The 19447-nt window shown below is 58.8% G+C and overlaps 1 protein-coding gene across 1 annotated transcript; it reads right to left on the reverse strand.

Annotated features, from left to right (window-relative positions):
- Positions 1-4824: 4824 nt before the first annotated feature.
- RTN4RL2 (reticulon 4 receptor like 2) lies at positions 4825-18808 on the reverse strand. Its single transcript, XM_027045292.2, has 3 exons — positions 18378-18808; positions 12276-12757; positions 4825-5626 (listed from the first exon to the last, which is right to left on the reverse strand). Exons 1-3 carry the CDS (start codon positions 18406-18408, stop codon positions 4877-4879), a joined length of 1263 nt encoding a protein of 420 aa, XP_026901093.1. The 5' UTR covers positions 18409-18808; the 3' UTR covers positions 4825-4876.
- Positions 18809-19447: the final 639 nt, after the last annotated feature.

A 19447-nucleotide genomic window follows, 5' to 3' on the forward strand; every position in this document is an offset into this window, starting at 1 on the left:
CGTGTCCACATCCCACGTCCAGAGCTCCGGGGTCTCAAATCGCCACGAGGGTGGGGAGCACCTTGCAAGTGTCTGTTTCCGCTTGTGGCTGCTTACCTTGGGTCTCACTGCTGCAGTGTCCCCTCCCCTGTGGGTTTCCTCCACCTCCCTCTGACTCGTCCATCCTTTATTCCCCATCCCTGGCAACAGCCTCTTCCCCTCTGGAGTGTTGTCTGTTATTTCCACCAAGTGTGTCTGAGGTGGGGGTGGGGGGTATCTAACTTTTCTCCCTTTGCTTCCTTTCCCCTGTCTGCGGCCTCTCCCCTGCCCCTCCCCCCACCTTTCAGGTGTTTCTCAACCCTTAGGATGCTTGGTGACACCCCCCCCCCCATACACACACAGTTCTAGGGTTCCCACCTAGTAATCCGATTCAGCAGGTCTGGGGGGCTCTGGAATCTGCATTTTAGCAACTTCCCACCTAAATCAGATGGAAAAGACCCTCGTTTTTAGAAACACTGGCAGGGAGTTGGTGTGCTGGAAAGACTGGGCCAGCTTCTTTCAACAGCCCCCCACTTCCAAACCTGTCTCCATGCTCCTGACCTCACCTCTGCTCAGAATGGCCATTCTGGCTTCTGGCGTGACCCGACCAGCTGTGGAGAAGGTGCCAGAAGGAGGGAAGGAAGGAAAGAAGGAGAAAGGGAGAGAAAGAAAGAAAGGAAAGGAAAGGAAAGGAAAGGAAAGGAAAGGAAAGAAAGAAAGAAAGAAAGAAAGAAAGAAAGAAAGAAAGAAAGAAAGAAAGAAAGAAGCCTGCACCTGGCTCTTCTCTCTCTGAGTAGGGTCTTCTGCTTCCTGTCTGCCCCTTCCCCTCAGCTGGACCATCTTCCTCTCTTACTCCACTAGCCTGGCCTCTCCTTCTCACTTCCTTTCCTTTTTGCCACTTCATCTGAAGTTTCTAGGAAGGCCAAAGAGTCACTGGGGGAGAGTGGCAGGCCCAGCCAGAGTCCCCACCTCCAAAAGAAAGGGGCAAGAGGCACCTCTGGTGTTGGAAGGAAACGGAGGAGGGAAGCCGGACTTGAGGAAAGGGGACAACAGCAACCATTTCCAGGGGGGTATTGTACTTATTCCCCACAACAGCTCAATTTAAGCAGCCGGTATTGCCCCCAGATCACAAACGAAAGACAAAAACCACAACGGACATTCAGAGAGGTTAAGTAAGTTGTTGCAGGTCACACAGTAAGTGGGAGAATAACTAGGTCATTCGCCTTCCACTTCCCCCGAATCATTTCTCCAGACGCCACTGGTACACGTCCCTGGCCTGTCCTCCCTGCCCCCCGCCCCAGGGGCAATGGGGATGGGGAAGGGCATCATGTACAGGAACGAAAAGAGATGCTCAGGTTTCGGAACATCTGACAGGTCTGGCTGGACGTATTAAAAATTCATGTAGAAACCTGACCCCAGCCGGACCTTGGGTCTGCCACCTGGACTGTACCCGGCCTTGTGGCCTCTCAGAGGCTGGTGGGCAAACTTCCCTTCAGCAGTGTCCTGCAAATCTTTGTATTTCAGAGGAGAGGGGTTCTCTCGTGGATCAGGGATCTAAAGTCAGGAGCCAGCAGCTCAGAGAGCAGGGCTGAGAACCCTTCCCCCTACTGAGTGTAAGAACCTTAGAGGCTTAAGGGCTTATAAAGGCCGTCATCTGGCGTCCTTCTGTTCCTCTCCCCAGGCGGCTGGCTGCTCACGCTCAGTTCACGTTGACAGAAGCCTGTCTGTGATTCCCAAGGTGGCCAGTGGGGGGCAGCCGTCTGCTTCGAGGTAGCCTGAGGCCGAGCCTCTCTGCTGCAGCTTTGAAGGACAGTCAAAGAACTCCCACTGAGAAGGTCAGAGAGGTGCAGACTGGGCCTTGGAGAAGGGGTCTGGAGTCTGGAATCTGAGGAGCGGGGGAGAAGCGTCCTACTTTGGGGGAGATTGAGGAACTTTGAGCTTTGTGGGTTTCAAGTGCATGATCCAATCATTCTAGCTTTTTTAGAGTGAGGATTTGGGGTGAGGCCATGAGAGAAAAGGCTAGAAAGGCAGTTGGCACCAGACTCTGAAGGGTCTTTGATGCTCTGCTAAGGCATTTTATCTGTAACCTGTAGGCAGTAACGACGCATTGTAGGTTTCTGAGTGACATAAGGACATAATGCAAATTTTGGTCAGATGAATCTGGCCACCATGGGCAGGCTGGGTGGGAGGGAGAGACTGGATGTAGGAAAACCAGAGAGGAGGTTATTGCTATTTTCTTCTGTATTCTAGGCATGAGGTAATGAGGAGATGAAGCAGGGAGGTGGTGGGGGGATGGAAAGGAAGGGGTGGGTTGAGACAGAACTGGGTAAGTGAGCAGACACAGGACATTAGAGAGAGGAGTTAAGCACAGCCAGCCGGGGGGCCTGGCAGACAATGCAGAATGTGGGTAGAGGTGAACGATGCTTTGTTTCCTTCCAGGGTGGGGAGTCTTGGACAAATCCCTTCCCCTCTCTGGGCCTCAGTTTCCCCATCAGAGCACCGGCGGTTGGACTGGACAGTCTTAACAGCCCCTCCTGTTTCAGGGTGTGGGGTTCAAGGCTGTGACTCTGAGTTGTTTGGAGACGCTGGGGGTCTGTGCCAGTGAGATCTCTGGAGGTGGTCGGTGCACGGAGTCCTGTTTCGGTGGCCGTGCGGCTATGCGTGCACGCCGGTATTTGGGGTACATCTGCCTGTCTGTGGGACCCGTGGGTGTCAGCCTGCCTGCACGTGCTCCGTAGCTCTGCGTTGTGTGAGTGTGTGTGAGAGAGCGTGTGAGCGTGGGTGTGCACGTGATGGGCGTCCGTGGGTCTGTCTGGGCTGGTGGGGGTGGGGTGGTGGAAAGAGGCTTTGCTGTAGGTTTCTTCCTGAGGCTCACACACTCCTCTTGCTTTCACTGTTCTGAAATAGAATCTGGACCGAAGGCCCATGAATATTTCACAACGATAATTCTGTGACCTGGACGGCCTGCATCTGATTTCCCATCACCCTCCCTTGCCCTGCCCAGCCCCCAGCAGCTCGTCCTCCATCAGAGCTCTTGGCCCCCTGGTCCCAGTAGCTAGCCTCCTCAAAGTCAGCCTGACACAGGCACCTGGGAGACCCCCGACCCAGAGCTCCCCAGGTTCCTGACTAGCTAGCCGTTTTCACTATCTCCCCACCCACCCCACACACTATCCAAAGTCGGCCTGCCTCAGGCCTTCAGTGTCCACTCCTTCCTGTTTCTGCCTCCTCTCCTGGCCAGCCTTCTGACTTGCCCGGCCAGAGTCTCAGAACCTCTGCACCCCTCCCGTCTGAGCGCTGGCATCTGGGTCCCCTCTCTTGCCACTCCCACCCCCCAAGGTAGCTTCTTAATCCTAAATGTAAACCATCCACCTTCTCCCCAGGTTGCTCTGGTGAGACTCACTCCTAGGCTCCATCCCAAGTCCTTCTTAGTCGAGCTTTTTCCTTCCCCTCAGTCTCCCCTTCACACACTGGAAAGATGAAGCTTCTGGTCATACCTCAAGCCAGCAGGACACCCCAACTTGGGACTCTTGTCCCTCTGGTCACCCTAGGACCTCAGTCTCTCTTCTAACCTGCTTGCAGGACTGCTTCTCTGACCTGGTCCATCCCACCTTGCAGGAGCCATGGGAAAGAGAACATTGACCTGTAGGGTTAGGCTGCACACTGCACAAAGGCACTCAGCCAACGGGGCCAGTGTGAGCTGAAATTCAGCCTTAGGCTCCGCTTGCTAAGGTGTTTGCTGTGCTGTGGGGCTGGGTTCCCCTGAGGAAGAGGTGCCTTTTTCAGATTTGCCCAAAGCCATGTTTGGGCCGGCTGTGACCGTGGATGTCTGTTATTTCTCCTTGCAGGGTGAGGTGAGAAATGCTCTTCCCTCCTGAAGGAACAGGGCCTGCGAGGGAGCTGTTAACCAGGCTGCAGGCCTTCCTCAGGGTTAGCTCCTCAGGGGCCAGACAACCCAGGGTGGCCTGTAGCTGCCTCTCTGGGACAAATGGGGAGGTGAGGTGATGTCAGCCCCTACTCTTGGCTGTCAGATTTCACCTGGCCTGCCTGGGGCTCCGCAAACACCCCTCTTCCTCAGTCTTGAGCTTCTCATCTTTGGGGAGCAGCATACACACGGGCTCCAGCCAGCAAGAAGCGCTTTGATGGCATGGGATGGATCCCCTCTCTCTAACCCTCCTGGCCCTGAAATCCCAATGGTGCTAAGCCCTCTTCCCTCTTTTGAGGTCCTGAGCCAACAAATCTTACAGAAGAAGGTAAAATAATAGAATTTTTTAATAAATTTTTTTTTCCCCAAACAACTTATGTTGATCTTCACCACACGGGGGCCACGGTGGAGAGGAAAGTTCTCTCTGGGCACCCTAAAAAATGTCCCGGGTAGACTTAGGAGAAAAGTATTCCTCCGGTGTCGGGAGGTTGAGGGGGGCTAGGATAAGCAGGGGCCTCGGGTTAGCCTGGCCCCAAGTGAGGCATCCCTCCAAAGGGCTCCTGGGTGGGGCTCCCTTCCCGGGAGCTTCCGAAGGCTCTGCTGGTGGAAGATGCTCTGCGGACGAAAGCCCCTCTCGTCCACGGTGGGCACTGGGAGAAGGGGACAGCGGCTGCCTGGGGTGTCCCACCCCAGCCTTGGGGTGGGAAAGAGTTAATGGCCGGAGTTGGGGAGAACAGGGCTGAGCCACCAGACGTGTCCTGACTTCCGGGGGCTGCCCTGAGCCAACAGCCCAGGAGGCACGGAGAGGCCTGGCCAGGCCGGGTCCCCTGGGAAGAGAGGAGAGGGGAGGGGACAGGAAGGCAGCAAGGCCGGGGGCGGGGCTGGGCGGGGGGTGGGGGGGGGGTGACGATGGCCTCTTCAGTCTCAGCACCGCAGTCAGAGGTGGTGGGGCGCCAGGAGCAGGAGGCAAAGCAGAGGGGTGGGCAGCCCGGCCGAGAGCGCGGGGCCGCGGGAGTCCGGGGGCGCCTGGCAGGCAGCGCCCGGGCACGTCTGCTCCCCCCGCTGGTCCTCGCCCCCGTAGCCCCCCCAGTAGTCGTCCTCTGTGGGCGCGTCCCCGCCCTGGCGCCCCCGCGGGTCTTCGGCGGGCAGGTCTCGGTACAGGGTGGAGGGGTCGGCGGGGGGCGCCCCGGCCTCGGCCACCCCGTACAGGTGGTTGGACGAGCTGTTGCCGCGGGCGCGGCTGCCGGGCCGCGTGGGCGCGGCGGGCGGGCAGGCCTGGAAGTCGGCGTCGCGGAGGGCGCGCAGGTCGCGGCCCTGGCGCTCCGGGGGGGTGGCGCAGGTCACGTCGGAGCTGGACACGCGCGCGCGCTGGAACCAGGCCCAGAGCGGCCGCGCGCGGCAGTCGCACGCCCAGGGGTTGGCGTTGAGCCGCAGGAACTCAAGCGCGGGCAGGTCGGCGAGCGCCTCGCCGGGCAGCGAGGCCAGGCTGTTGTTGAACAGGTAGAGGATGGTGAGGCGGCTGAGGCCGCGGAAGGCCGCGCGGTGCACGCCCTGCAGCCGGTTCCCGTGCAGCAGCAGCCGGTCCAGGCTGCCCAGGCCGCGGAACACGTGCTCCGTGAGCAGCCGCAGGCGGTTCCCGTGCAGGAAGAGGTGGCTCAGGTTGGCCAGGTCCGCGAACAGGTCATCCTGGGGGGGCGGGGGGGGGGGGAGGACGGGAAGGAGGGAGAGAAGAGAGCGGTCCTTAGAGGCGGGTGGAGAGGAGGGAGGGGAGGGGGAGCGCTGCGGTAGACCGGAAAGGGTTTGACCTTTTGATTCGGAGTCCTGGGTTTGAATCCTGCCTCCCCTCACCCGCGGAGAGGGTAAGGTGGGGAACGCGATACGGTTGAGGGCACTGGTTCTTAGACCGCTAGTGCTTTGAATCTCCTGCAGGGGCCTGCGTGCTGCCCCCTGGGTTCCTGATTCAGCAGGTCTGGGGTGCGGCCTGAGGCTCTGTTCCCGGGTGGTGCTGATGCTGCTGGTCCGAGGACCACACTTGGAGGAGGAGAACCCTGGGTTTGCTTAAGTATGCAGACGGGGCAGCCAGACTGCCTGACTTCAAGCCCTGGATCCAGCAGTCCTGACTGTGCCACTTGGGGCGAGTCTCAGGATCTCTGACTCAGTTTCTTCACCTGTGAGATGTGGAGATTAGATAAGCAACATACACTCAGTTCCTTAGAACAGGATTTCCACAGGGGTAGGCATTCTGTGGGTTGGCCATGATTGCTGATTTGGCCGTGCCAGTAATCTCTCTAAGCCTGTTTCCGCATCTATAAAATGGGGATGAGTGTACCTCCTCCCGGGTTTGTTCTGAGGATTAAAGAAGACGATCCACACAAAGAGCAGATGGGTGAAGTGCTGGGCACAGTGCCTGGCACATTGGGATTCGGTCCAGTGAAGCCCACAGGCTCTGGAGTGACAGCCCAGGGCTTCGGATGCAGCTTGCCCTCTTTCCAGCTGCGTTACATTGGGCACGTTCTTTAGCCTCATCTAGCCTCAGTTTCCTCAGCATGTATAACCCAGAGAACAACCTGAGGGTTAGGTGAGATCATGCTGGAAGGATACAGTACCCGCTGGGCACACAGACCACCACCAATAAATGGTGGTTATTACGACAGTAGGGTCTCAGTTACAATTAGGTCCATCCCTTTTCCTCTAACAGAGAGGAGCTTCGTGGGGCTCAAAAATTCTGCTATTCTACTTGGCTGGGAAATTAATGGCACCAAGCATCAGCCCCCCTCCCCCCACCCCCGGAGGCAGCAGGGAAGGGGAAGGAAACCTGCTGTCTGATGCCCTGCATCACTGGTCCCCTTAGAGGGGCTGCCCCGCCTGCCTGCCTGCCTGGGGCTGGGGGGGGGGGGGGTTCCCAGAATCAGGCCAAGTTAGTGCTGGAAGGATCTTGAGCTCTGATTCAGAATTAATGGGGGTGAGGGAATAGGTCTAGGTATGCTGCACAGGGAAGGGTGGGTAGGAGGCAGGGGGGTGGATTCTGCATTTTATCCAGCTCACCAGCTTGGTGATGGCCAGCCAGACTTGGGAGTCAGTGCTTTGGGGTCCACCAGCCCAGCCACTCTTTATGGAGGAAAGCACAAAGACCCAGAGAGATGAAGGGCCCAGGACCCCAGCACTGAGATCCACCCCTCTGTGCGGGACATCGCTGTGGTCAGCAGGCCCAGGAAGTCTAGTTCCCAGCGATAAGAGCATACGCTGTGCTCAAGGCAGCTCACCCCTGGGTCCTGTTTCCAGGCTGTGGTTCCCACCGGTTCCTGCCAGGGGGGATGATCCCGCCCATCCCACTCAGGAGCCTGGTTGCTGGCTCTCAGGTGGGGGGAGGGCGTTGACTCCTAGCCCACACCCACAGCCTCCACCTTCCTGAACTCCCGCATTTGCTCGCCCCCTCCCATCTGCCTTCCGCCCTCTCTGCTACAGGAACTGAGCCTGCCAAGAACCCTCTTCTTGGCCACATTGAGATCCGTCCCCTCAACCTTCTTGGCTGTCTCTGACACCAGCGTTCTCTGCCCCCTGCTGCCACCACCCCGTGTGTCCAGCTCAGGTCTCCAGTGGGCTCTCTGCACAGCTGTGGCCTCAGCCTGTCCCTGTCTGGCCTTCCTTGTCCTTGTCCTCCTGGCCGCCGCCCCCCCCCCCCCCCCCAAGGAAGTGGGCTCTGAAACCCTTCCACTGAGACACCTAGTTAGGGTTTCTGTTTTTTTTATGGAGTGTTAGCAATAGTGGGCCCCACCCAGAGATCCCTGGTCAGGATCAGTATGGGGCGGGAGTAGAAGCAGAGGTAATCGGCACTTTGGGGACTTCCAGAGGTCAGGAAGGGAGCACCAGAGGTTCAGACAACCCAGAAATTCAGGCGCCTTTGACCCACAGTCCCAACCTGGGGGCTACAGAATGCCTTAATTCCCGCCTCTTCTCCTTGCCCCCTTTTCCCTCTTGCAAAAGTCCTGGCCTTCCCCTTGCTGAGCCTCTGTCTGGGGGTCCGCACCCCTCCCCTCATCCAAGCTGTTGCCAAATCCCACAGCCACTTCCTGGGCTGCAGCTCTCAAATCCGGGCCTTCCTCTCTCCCTGTTCAGACGTTCTCTGTGCATTAATAAGCTCTTGACTTTCACAGCCCTCACCCTCACCACCACCCCACCCCTCCACATCACCCCCTCCCTCAGGGCTGAGAGCGGTTGCTAAAGTCATCCACATCCATCTCGGAAAACCACATTTCCCTCACCTCCCCCCAGGTCAGTTCACAGCTCCCTGCATCCATTTGGAATCGAAAGGCAGCATCCCTGCCCTGCCTCCCCCCGCCAGCATTCTGCTCTTCACTTTGCCTTCCACCCTCCCAGCTCCAGTCTCTGGCGTGCTAGCCGCTGGGCTGTGTGACCTTGGGCAGCTCCACGAACCTCTCTGGGCCTCAGGTGTTTTCATCTGTGAAACAAGGGACTGGAGATGGTTGATCATTAAGATCCAACCTCATCTGATATTTATGAGTAAGTGAGTCCTGGAATGTACCTCATTCATTCAACAAAACTGTATTGAGTGTCTACTCTGTGCCAGGCACCCCCACTCACAATGCTCACCAGTCTGTGCCAGGTGTCACCGTCATCGTCTGCGTCAGCATCGTCAAGCAGCTGACTTGCTGAGCTCTCACTGTGTGCCAAGCTCTGTGCTGCCCAGTCCCATGTAGCAACTCCATCATCGCGACCCCACAAGGCCGATAACATTATTATGTCCCTTCCAGAGAACAGGAGAGTGGGGCTCCCCGAAGGCAAGCCACTTGGCTAGGGTCCACCAGCCGTGTATGGTGGAATGTGGATGTGGACTCTGGGGTCAGGCGGACGGGGGCCAATGCTAGGCTACGCTCCTCAGCAGTTGGGTGACCTTGGACTGGTGCCTGAGCTTTGCTGAGGGTCAGTGTCCTCAGCTGCTAAATGGGGGGAATGACGCCTACCCTGAGCCGCCCATCATGCGGAGCCTTTTGCAAGCAGCATGTGCTTTCGCCCCCACAACAAACCTCTGAGGCTCAGGTCATGTTCTCCACCTTACAGATGGGCCCGGTGAGGCTCAGAGTGGTCAAGTAACTTGCCCAGAGCCACACAGCAAATCAGAAGTGGACCTGGGATTCCAATTCGGATCTGCCAGAGTGCAGAGACTGCCCTTGCGTACCGTGCAGGCTATAGCGATTAAAGGAGAGACCTGGTGTCTCTATCATCTGGTTCTCCTCAAGTAGGACATCAGCTCCAGGAGAGCAGGGACACTGTTTCTGTTCGCCGCCAGAATCCCTCGCATATAGCAGGTGCTCTGTAAATATCCACTGATGAGCGAACCCCCCTGGTGCAGTGCCTGGCCTACAACAGACAGTCCATGAGAAACTCCACCCCATCCCACCTCCACCTTCCTCTTCCTGAAAAGCTGTGGCCCTCTCACTGCCTCCGAAGCTCCCCTCTCTGGGTAGGCGCCATCTTGGGTCACACCTGCACTCTGTGGATCTCACCCCCGCCCGTGTGTCTCCTCACCTGCCTATGGCATCTCCCAGGCAGAGGCTGGCTCTTTCTCCTCTATAAAGGGCCAGGTGCGAAGACACTTCCTTCCCATGATCCCCAACACCGTTCACACCAAGGGGTGCCTGACACACATGTCCTGTTTCAGGGGACCCCCCGCCCTCACCGTGTCCACTCAAGGCCCCCTTTGCCTAGGCCTTTCCTGACCTCAGGCTCTGGCTGCCATTCGTGGCCTGAGGGTCAATGGAGGGTCATGTCATCATGACATGATTTATTCTGCACTGAACTATGTGCTTTATATACACAAATGCATTTGCTTTTTACAGCCGTTCTTTGTGGCAGGTATTACTTTTATCCCCCCCCCCCCTTTTAAAGATGAGGAAACTGAGGTTCAGAGGGGGGGGCACCTTGCCTAAAGTTCAGTAAGTCGGAAAATAGAGCAGGGGGATTCAAACTCGGGCCCTCGGGCCGCAAAGTCGTCATTCTGAACCAACTGATCTATATTGCTAAGGAGGTCAGGGGCTCCGTAGGAGTAGTTGTTGAACTACTGGCTGTAATAGGATAATGATGATAGCACCCGCATTGAGTGTGGCTTGGGGCTAAGTGTTCCACCTTACAAAATGTCCTAGGTAAATGTTAAGTACCATCACGATTGCCATTTTAGAGACGAGGAAATGGAAGGCCGGGAGGTTGAGTAATTTGTCCTAAGTCCTACGGGAGCCAGGATTTGAACCTCGGTTTAGCAGACTCCAAGGCGCGTGCTCTCAAAGGGGAGCCCACACTGCTGTACTTCCTGTGCCCGGACAGAGCCCGGTGGAGAAGTCTGAGTGGATGCAGGCTCGAATGCCACCCGCCCTTCCTGGTTGAGTGGCCTCAGGAGCTTCTATCCCGTGTCCCTATTGCCAGGTTCCCATGAGGCTCAGCGAGATGGTGGGACACGCTAGCCCCCTGTCACGTGGACTCTGTGCAGTGGTTTAAGAGACTTCGCGGGAAGAGGCCTTATATCTACAAAGTCTTTGGGACTCTCGGCCTCCACTTCCTCCTCTGTGGAGGAAGCAGCCTCCAACGGGGCTACGGAAATGAGGTGAGGTGGCCGAATAGACTTCATACACCCTGAGATCCGAGGCGAATTTAGGCAGGCAGGAAAAGGGAGGGAGTATTCTGGGACCCACTCATGGCCTCAGGATAATCCATGAGGTTGACCCAAATCTCCAGGATTGGGTCCAAGATGGGCCATTTCACCAAGACCAATGTTAAATGAGGTTTGTTTCTCTTTTTAAAATAGTGTTTTAACAAGCATTTATATAGTGCTTACCGTATGCCAAGCACTATTCTAAGTGCCTTACAAATTATTCATGCACTGAACGCTTATAAAATCCCTGGGAGATGGGGGCTGTTGCTGCCCCCGTTTTACAGATGGGCAAACTGGGGTTCAGGACGGTCAAAATTTGTCACACGCCTGTAAATGACACCAGAGTCGATGGCTGTCGATGTCTGTGCCAGACGCACAGTGTGCCCACTGAGCAGTAGTGGATGCTACTGTTATCATTATTTTTGCAGTGATAATAGCCATGACAAGATTTCCAGCATCCTCTGCATTTTTCTTCTGGTCTGTCTCCCCCCACTAGAATGCTATCTCTGAAGGCAGGGAGCTTGGTCTGTTTTGTTCCCTGCTGAGTTCTCGGCACCCAGCCCATAATGGGTGCTGGACGCAGGTTTGTTAGGGTATTGTCATTAACTCTGTCCACGTCAACACTGACCTGATGTTCAAATTGGCACACTGGTGAGACCAGGCAGGCACCGACCTGGGGAGGAGCAAGAGCCTTCCAGGCTTATGTGGGGAGAGGGGAGAATTTGGATGTCCTTGCCCCCTTTCCAGCCAGAGGCTATGTAGCCAAGGGAGGAATTTCTTCCAGAGTGGTTTGGAGGGTGTGTGATTGCTTCCTGGGGAAATAGAATGGGAGGATCTGGCTGTCAAACAGTCAGCATAACAACAACAATAAACAATATTTAGATCAATGACAATAACAATAAATAGCAATTACTGTTATTCCTTCCGTTTCCAGAGCATCCATTTTCCAGCTACTTAACAGCCCTTTACCCTTTTGTTCTCCTTCTTCCCTTGCACTGGAATGCCAGGTCTGGGGGACAAGAATCCAGAAAGGGGAGGATTTGCCCTCGTCCCATTACCCAGTGAGCTGGAGAGAGGCAGAGCCTCCCATGGGGCATAATGGTAGGGGCTCTGCCCTCTTGCTGTTCCTCCCCGGGACGTGGGAGGGTGTGGGGGCAGGTGAGAAAATCAGCCACAAAGGCCTTCGGGCTGGGTGCCCGGTGAAAGGCAGAGCCCCCCGAAGGCAGCCAAGGGGGAAAGGAGGGATCACAGAAAGAGACACACATACACCCAGACAGACATGGGGGAGTGTGTGGGGTGGGCGTGTGAAGGGAGACAGACAGAAGAGGCAGAAGAAGACAGATGGGGGAGGCAAGTTGGTGAGAGAGGCAGAGAGGGACAGAAAAGGATAGACAGACAGACAGCCGGGCAGAGGGAGACAGATGGGGGGTTGGAGAGTTAGTGAGAGAGGCAGCAAGGGACCCAAACAGGCACAGACAGGAAGACAGAGGAGAGAAAACAAAAGAGAACCCCGCCTGGAGAGAGTGAGAGGGACACAGAAACTTAGAGAAGGGGCAGAGAAATAGAGATGCTTTGGCAGGAAGGGTGTCCCCATGGGCACCTGGACGGAGCAGCCCGGGGTCCTGGGAGAGCTCTGCGCATGCGCGCGCGCCCCGGGCGGGGCCGACTCACCTGTAGGTGGAGCAGGCTGTTCTCCTGGAGGTAGAGGTACTGCAGGCTGACCAGGCCGCGGAAGATGTTGCCGGGCAGGCTGCTGAGCTGGCAGCGGTACAGATGCAGCGACTGCAGCCGCTCCAGGCCCTGGAAGGTGTCGGGCTCCAGAGAGCGCAGGTGCCGGTTGTCGCCGAGGTCCAGCTCCTCCAGGGCCTGCAGGTGGCGGAAGGTGCCCGGGTAGATGGTGGAGAGGTTGTTGGAGAAGAGCCACAGGGTGAGCAGGCTGGGCCCGAAGGTGCCGGGCCGCAGCGTGCGGATGAGGTTGTTCTGCAGGAAGAGTCGCTGCGTGCTGGGCGGCAGGGACAGCGGCACCGAGGAGAAGTTGTTGGCCTGGCAGCTCACGGTGGGCGGGGACGAGTAGCAGGTGCAGAGCATGGGGCAGCTGGGGGCCGCTGGGGGCAGGGCCAGGAGGATCAGCAGGAGGCCGGCCGAGGCGGGACCTGCGGGGAGAGGGAGGCGGGTCTGGGTGGGCTGCGGGCCAGCGCGGGGTGCGGGGGACACCTCACCGCAGGGCTTCTCGGGGAGGGGTTCTGGGTGCATCCCTAGAGTCGCGAGAAGCCCCAGCCACTTCTGATTTTTGAGGCTCCTGGTGTGTTAAAAAATAAAGAGATGCCAAGAGGGCACTGTAGACAGCGAGGTTTAACGTTGTTTGGCGAGTGGTGGTCTTTTCTCAACTGGTTCCACTGTGGTAGGTTTGGCCATGTGGACTGCCAGGGCTCCCTCCCCCCGCCCCGCCTCGGTGTGGTGCGCCTGATGGTTCTTTGCTGCCGGGGGCAGTCTTATATGATGTCCTATTTCGGGTATTCCTCTACCCGCTAGATGCCAGTCACACCTGCCCCCTGGTTATGATAACCAAAATGTCTCCAGACATTGCCAGATGTCCCTTGGGGAGTGAGTCGCCCCCATTTGAGATCGGCTGGAACTAAATTGAGAGCCTTGGTGAATCTAAGGCCCGTGCATGGTGGCCCTCTCTGGCTGACCTGGGGTCTGGCCCTGCAGAATCCACTGCTGCCTGCAGCCCCCTCCCTCACCTGCTGGCAGCTTTCACCTTTCACCTTGGAAGAACCAGGGCCTCTCCAAGCTGGAAGGCCCCTTAGGGACCAGGGGCAAGTGCGTTTCTATCTGGGGCCAGTGGCCGCCTGCAACAGAATCAGCCGGGTAGTCCTGGAAAGATTGCAGCATCGGAATTCCTGGGGGCAGCCTGGGAATCTGCATTTTTATACCACACGCTGTTCTCATTCGAAGTCACTTAAAGATGCATATACGTATATATATTTTCAAGCAACTTGAATACTGGAAATAGCTCAGCCTTCTTATGATACGGATGGAGAAGCAGGCCTAAGGGCCTGGGGCTAAAGAGCCAAGTCTAGGCCCCCTGTATCCCTGTGCAGGCCCCCTCGTCCATCCCTGTCCCCTGGTCTTCTTGCCCTCCCTGCAGCTCGTAAGCTTGTGGACTGGACCTAGCTTGACCTCTGCCCTTTACCATGACTTCCAGATGACTCCTGGGATTTTCTGCTGGCACGTTGGCCTGGGGTGAAGGGGAGCCTCCACCCCACAACCCGGACACTGATTCCCTGGGCACACATAGACTGAGAGCCTTCTGCTTCAAGCAATGTATTAGGCCCATGAAGGCCGAGGGGAGGGAGATGGGTGCTTGGACCCAGGACCCGAGGTTTTCTGTGCTTTCTGGGCCTCAGAGACTCCAGGGGAGAGACCGAGGGTCTGTGAGTTTAAGTGGTGCCTTGTGCTCTAGAGGTTGCCGTGTGGCGTGTGTGTGTGTGTGCGCGCGCGCGCGCGTGTGTGTGTGTGTGTGTGTGTGTGTGTGTGTGAGATGGTAGGCAAGGGGTGTGGCGTGGGTATCGTGGACCCTCTGCCACGCCTCCTCGCCTGGGGGGGACACACAGGTGCGGGGGCGGGAGACCCCATGCCTGATGTGTGCGTGTTCCTGTTCCCCCACCTCGGGCGCCACCCCAACTCTGACCGGGCCCCTCCTGGCGCTGTGCGGTGCGAGCGTGCGAGCGTGTGCCGGCTGCACTCCGCGTGTGTGTGAGTGCGGCCCCGTGCGTGTGTAGGCTGGGTGTGATGTAATACTCAGTGACACAGCGGCTGCTGTTCCGTTCCTTCACACCACCTCCGCGTTTCTCGGCCCTTCTCACCCCTCCCCCGTGCGGCGTTTCACGATTACTTTCTCCTCCTGAGTTTTTCAGAGCCACGTGGGGTGGAGGGGCGTGTCTCTCACCCCTCGTCTGAACCAGGCCCGGGGCGGGGGGGGGGGGGGGGGGGGGGGCAGGGAGCGCAGCAGGGAACCCTGGGTGGGTTTCACGAGGACTGAGGTCTGGGGCTTAGAACAGGAGATCTCAGAGCTGGAAAGGTCCTCCAGGCTCATCGGGTTCAAGTTCTTATTCTATGGAGGGCACACTGGGGCTCAGAGAGGGCAAGGAACTTGCCCAAGGTCACACAGCAAAGTGGTTGATGGGGCAAGGACCAAAAAGGAGTCTCCTGATGCCTGGCCAGGACACTTCTCTTCTTAGCAGTCCCCCTCTGAGCTTGCTTCCCCAAGGACTTGACACCAGGGGAAGTCAAATCCTTTTTCTGATCCTTAATCCCACCCCTTATCCACAAGCTCACAAGAGAGTGTGAGCTCTGAAGGCCACAGCCCTCCAGAGGATTAGGGAGCTCTTCCCTCAGCCTCCAGGGCTGCCCAGTATCCCAGGAGAGACAGGGGAAGGATGTGCAATCCCACCTCTCTCCAGAGTCAGGGGCCACTCACTGGCCCCAGGGTGTCCTCCAGCCTAGAGGCCAAGGGTGCCGGAGCTGACTCACAACTCCCTGGCCCCCTGCTTGCCCACATCAGGGGGCTTCTCTCTTCTTTCCCCACGCCCCCTCCACCTGCCCCTGTATCCGCCCCTCCATCACGGCCCACTGCCCCAAGTTGGAGCTGGTGTTCCCTGCAGGGTCTTTGAGGAGGGGCCCTGAGCAGGGGGCCCCTCTGTGACAGCTGCTGCGTAACAGTGACTCTGTTACCATTTCTGGCCCTCTCTGCCGTGCAAAGCAGCTGTAACCCAAGGAGCCTCATCCATAATTCAGGCTGCGGCTCTCACTGGAGGCAAGGAGGAGGGGAAGGTGGGGGGCGCTGGGTTTCTCGGCTCCCCACCCCTGGCCCTTGCTGGAGCGCTCCTGGGCAGAGGCAGTGGGGGCTGGCGGGCCGCACCTCTCCCCCTCCTCCGCCCTCGGTCTGTGCCCTGGTGTGAGCCCTTTTTCTTCTCGCCACACGGTCCCTTCCCCACCCCCTGCTTCCCACGGCTCCTCACCATTACTCCTTCCCTCCAGGCCTTGTCTCCTTTCCCTCCCTGAGGACCACATGTCTGCTCCCAGCTCCCATTTTGTGACTCCCTAGCAAAGGCCAGGGCAAGATACACAGCGTCGGAGCTGGAAGGGGGAGTGGGTACGTTAGTGGCCAAAACCCTTATTTCACAGGCAGTGCCACTGAGGGCCAGAAAGGGGAAGGGTCAGTTTCTGAGTGAGCAGCTCAGGCCTCCTGACATGAATGTCTGACAGTCTGCCTTTAATATCTTTCTTGAAGCCTTCAGTTCACTGAAGCCCTCACTACTTATAAGGGACGGAGGAAAGCTGGTGGTGACAGCCTCCCCCACCCTCTTGGCTCACCCGTCCTCTCTCTTTCCTCCTCTTCCTTTTTTCTAAAGTCAGCAGGTGATGGCTAGAGCCGCAGGGGAGCACAGAGCAGGGGTGGGCAGAAGCCATCTGTCATTAAGCACCTACTGTGCTCCAGGCACGGTATTTCTACGTAGAGAAATAGTGTCTTTACGCATACAGTATAATGTAACATAACCCCGTGAGGTCAATATTATTGCCCCCAATTTTCAGGCGAGGGGAGGGAGGCTCAGGCACAGAAAATGAGTTGCCCCAGGTCCTGCAGCTGGAGACCCCATATCATCCACAGAACCCACACCTGAGTGTGACAGTCACTGCCCTTAAGGTAAAGGGAGACAGAAACTGCACCCAGGTGCACGGGGCTGGGCCAGCCATGATGCCCTTCCGGGTGAGAGCAAAGAAGGGACCCAGGCTCTCTGCAGATTTCCTCTTCTGGGCTCCAGCTTGTGGCTACTTTAAGGGACGGCCCATTTTGGAGTCAAAAAGGAATGACTAGTGTCCAAGAGATAGGGCGAGGATTGACCTGCCGGGGGAGCGGAGAGAGGCCAGTACATGGTATCGATCCCGGAAGGCTGAGGGGCCCGGAGCCAAAAAGTATCCATTCACTGAGAGACCATTGTCAAGGACTCTGGGCTATCACCCTGGAGTACCAAGGCTCAGGAACAAGGTTCTCACCCCAAGAGCCACCTTTTAGTCCCGAGGCTCTGGTGAGAGAAGGAGCTTGAGGAGGAGGAGGTGGATGGACTCTGGGTTGGGGGGCAGATGCCAGGGTGCTAACCCAGCGGGCAGAGTGGCCCCGGGAAAAGATGCCCCCTGGAAGGGGCATCCAGGGCTCTGGCTCTGCGGGAAGGGCACAGGGTCCCAGATGAACAACAAAAGGTTCCAGACCCAGAAGGCTGGGAAAGGGCTGCGGCCTGGCAGGCAGATGCTGAGGGGGGTAGGGGCTGAGGAGGTGGGGGCGCAGAGAAGGATGGAGGTGGCAGTGATGCCTGTGACGCAGGGGCCTGGGGAAGCACTGATGCGGGTGACGGAGGGTTAGAGCTGCTGCAAACAGCTTCTCACTCTGCCAGAATGTGACACCCCAAAATAAGCAGCCACCAGGGTGGCGGTGGCAGGATCCGACGGCGGGGCCCAGAGATATAAATGGCAGCACGCAGCCAGCCAAGGTGCCCACCTTTGGAGGCTGCCACCCCACTCGAATGTCCTCACCCTTGCCCCCTCACAGCCGCCTCCAAGGCCCTGAGCTCAGAGCTCCCCAGGCTGGCCCACCGACCACTGCCTGGGAGAAGGGACGTGCCAGGCAGGTGCTTTGGGAATGGAGGGCTTCCCACGTGGAAGTGGTTACCAGAAGCCTCTTTGTCTCATCCCTAGGCAGCCCCCTCTGGTACCTCTCTCCCTTCTAGTCCCCTTCCTCCTCTTCCTTCCCTCCTTCCTTCCCAGCCCCAGCCCCAGCCCCTCTCCCATTTATGGTTCGCTATCCGTGATCCTGGTGTTCATCCTGCACCCTCTTCCCGGCTCCTGACACCCCGTCTCCATCCACCACCCCTTTCTGGTTTCTAGGTTCCCCATCTTCCCACTCTCCTTTCCTTCCTGGTCCCTAGGGTCCCAGCCTACCTCCCTCTTTCCCATTACGCATCCTCCTTTCCCGATTCTGGGTCCCATTCCCTCGTTTTCTCTCTATCTCCCTCCAGACCTGGTCTCCCCTCTCCTTCTCTCTTCCTCGGGCCTCACCTGGGTCCCACTTCCCTCCAGGTTTTTCCCGTCTAACCTTTATTCCTCCTCCTCTCTCTCCGTCTCTCCCCTAAACCACTTTCTCCATCACCGACTGCCTCTTGCTCTCCCCCTCTCTCTGACCCCTTCCCCACCCCACCCCCAATCTCCGGTCCACACCCTAGTTTGTCACTCAGTCCGTGAAACTACCCCCCCCCCCCCTTCTAGCGCCCTCCATCTGTCTTACCAGGCAGGGCCTTTTGGGTTTCCCTCCGAGCCTCCCATCCTCCCAGACAGCCCCCTACCCACACCCCCAGTCTTCCCAGGTGACTGGAAAGTGCTGAGGCACGGGGCACGAGGAGTTGCTGAGTCGGCGCTTCCCCAGCCGGCCAGAGTCCTCAGCGTCCCCCGGAGCAGGTGGAGCCCGGGCCGGGTCCGCCTGCCCCTGCGTCCCCCCTCGGTCACGAGCTACCCGCACCTCCCAGCAGGCTCGAGCCGGGTGCGCTCCTCCAGCCGGCCACCCTGGGCGCGGGGGCGGGGCCCCCAGCTAAGCTCTCCCCCCCATCCCCAGGCTCCTTCCCTGGACTGCCCCACCCTCACGCCCGGGGGGGGGGGGAGGGGGCACCCGGCTCCCCTCCCCGGGTTGCCCTCCGCCCGCCGGCGGGCTGAGGTCCCTACCTTGCAGCAGGCGCCCGAGCCCGGGCAGCATCTTGTCTCGACGCTCGGGGGAGGGGGCGGCGGGGGGAGGGCGCTCCCACTCGCTCCCTGAGCCCGCCGGACGGACGGCGGGGACTCCGCGGGGCTCCGGGAGGGCCCGGGAGTCCCCGGGCTGTGTGGCCGGGCCGCGAGGCTCTACCCTGCGCCCCCCGGGTTGCGGGCCTCGGGAGGAGCCATCGGCCCCGACGGGACGGGGCGGGGCGCGACGGGGCTGGGAGGGCTGGAGCTGGCCGTCGACGCCCGGTACCAGCGCCCCCCAGCAGCGCGAGCGGCTCGCGAGTCCGTCAGTCCGTCGGTCCGTGCGCCCCGGCTGCTCGCCGAGGGAGAGTGGGGACAGCGAGGATGCGCTTCCCAACCACCCCCACTCCTTCCCGCACTCGCTGGCTCCTCCCTCGCTTCCTAGCCAGCCGACTTAACCCTCTCCTGGCCACTAGGAGGCGGGCGCGGCTCTCCAGCCCCCTCCATCCCGACCCCCTCCCCCCCGGGGGAACCCGGAGGACGGTGTTCGATCGCCTTCGCGAAGCCTTGCTTCGAGAGAAATCCTTTCCTGGGGGAGGGGGGCGGCGGCGGTGCAGTAGTGTGAGGGAACCCTGTGGACTTGTCCAGTCCCCCCTCCCAACTTTCCCGGAGGAGATGGGCTCCCGGGTCACCTCTCCTTCCTGCCGCGTCCCCAGCGCCAAAGTCCAGGCCTCCACATTTCTCTTTCCTGGGAGAGCTCCTAGATTCCACTTTCCCTTCCGTTCGCAGACCCCAGGCCCGGAGTGTGTGCGACTAGAAGAATAGCATATGCAAGAGTTTGCGTGTGCAAGATGGAGTGTATATGAGCGTGCACGCGCGCACAAGGACACTTGCGAAGGTGTGACTCTGGAGTGTTTGCGCGCGACCTTCTAAACGGGCCCGGGGAAGAGGGGGGCACGTGAGTGTGCGGATGGGTGAGCCGCGGAGTGCCCACCAGCGCGCGGGGCTGCACTGGTGGGAAACGTGAGGTGTGCTAGAGTTTGGCGCGAGCGAACTTGGGATGGCTGGCAGGG

The sequence above is a fragment of the Acinonyx jubatus genome, chromosome D1 (genome assembly GCF_027475565.1).
Source record: "Acinonyx jubatus isolate Ajub_Pintada_27869175 chromosome D1, VMU_Ajub_asm_v1.0, whole genome shotgun sequence".
NCBI classification, from domain to species: domain Eukaryota; kingdom Metazoa; phylum Chordata; class Mammalia; order Carnivora; family Felidae; genus Acinonyx; species Acinonyx jubatus.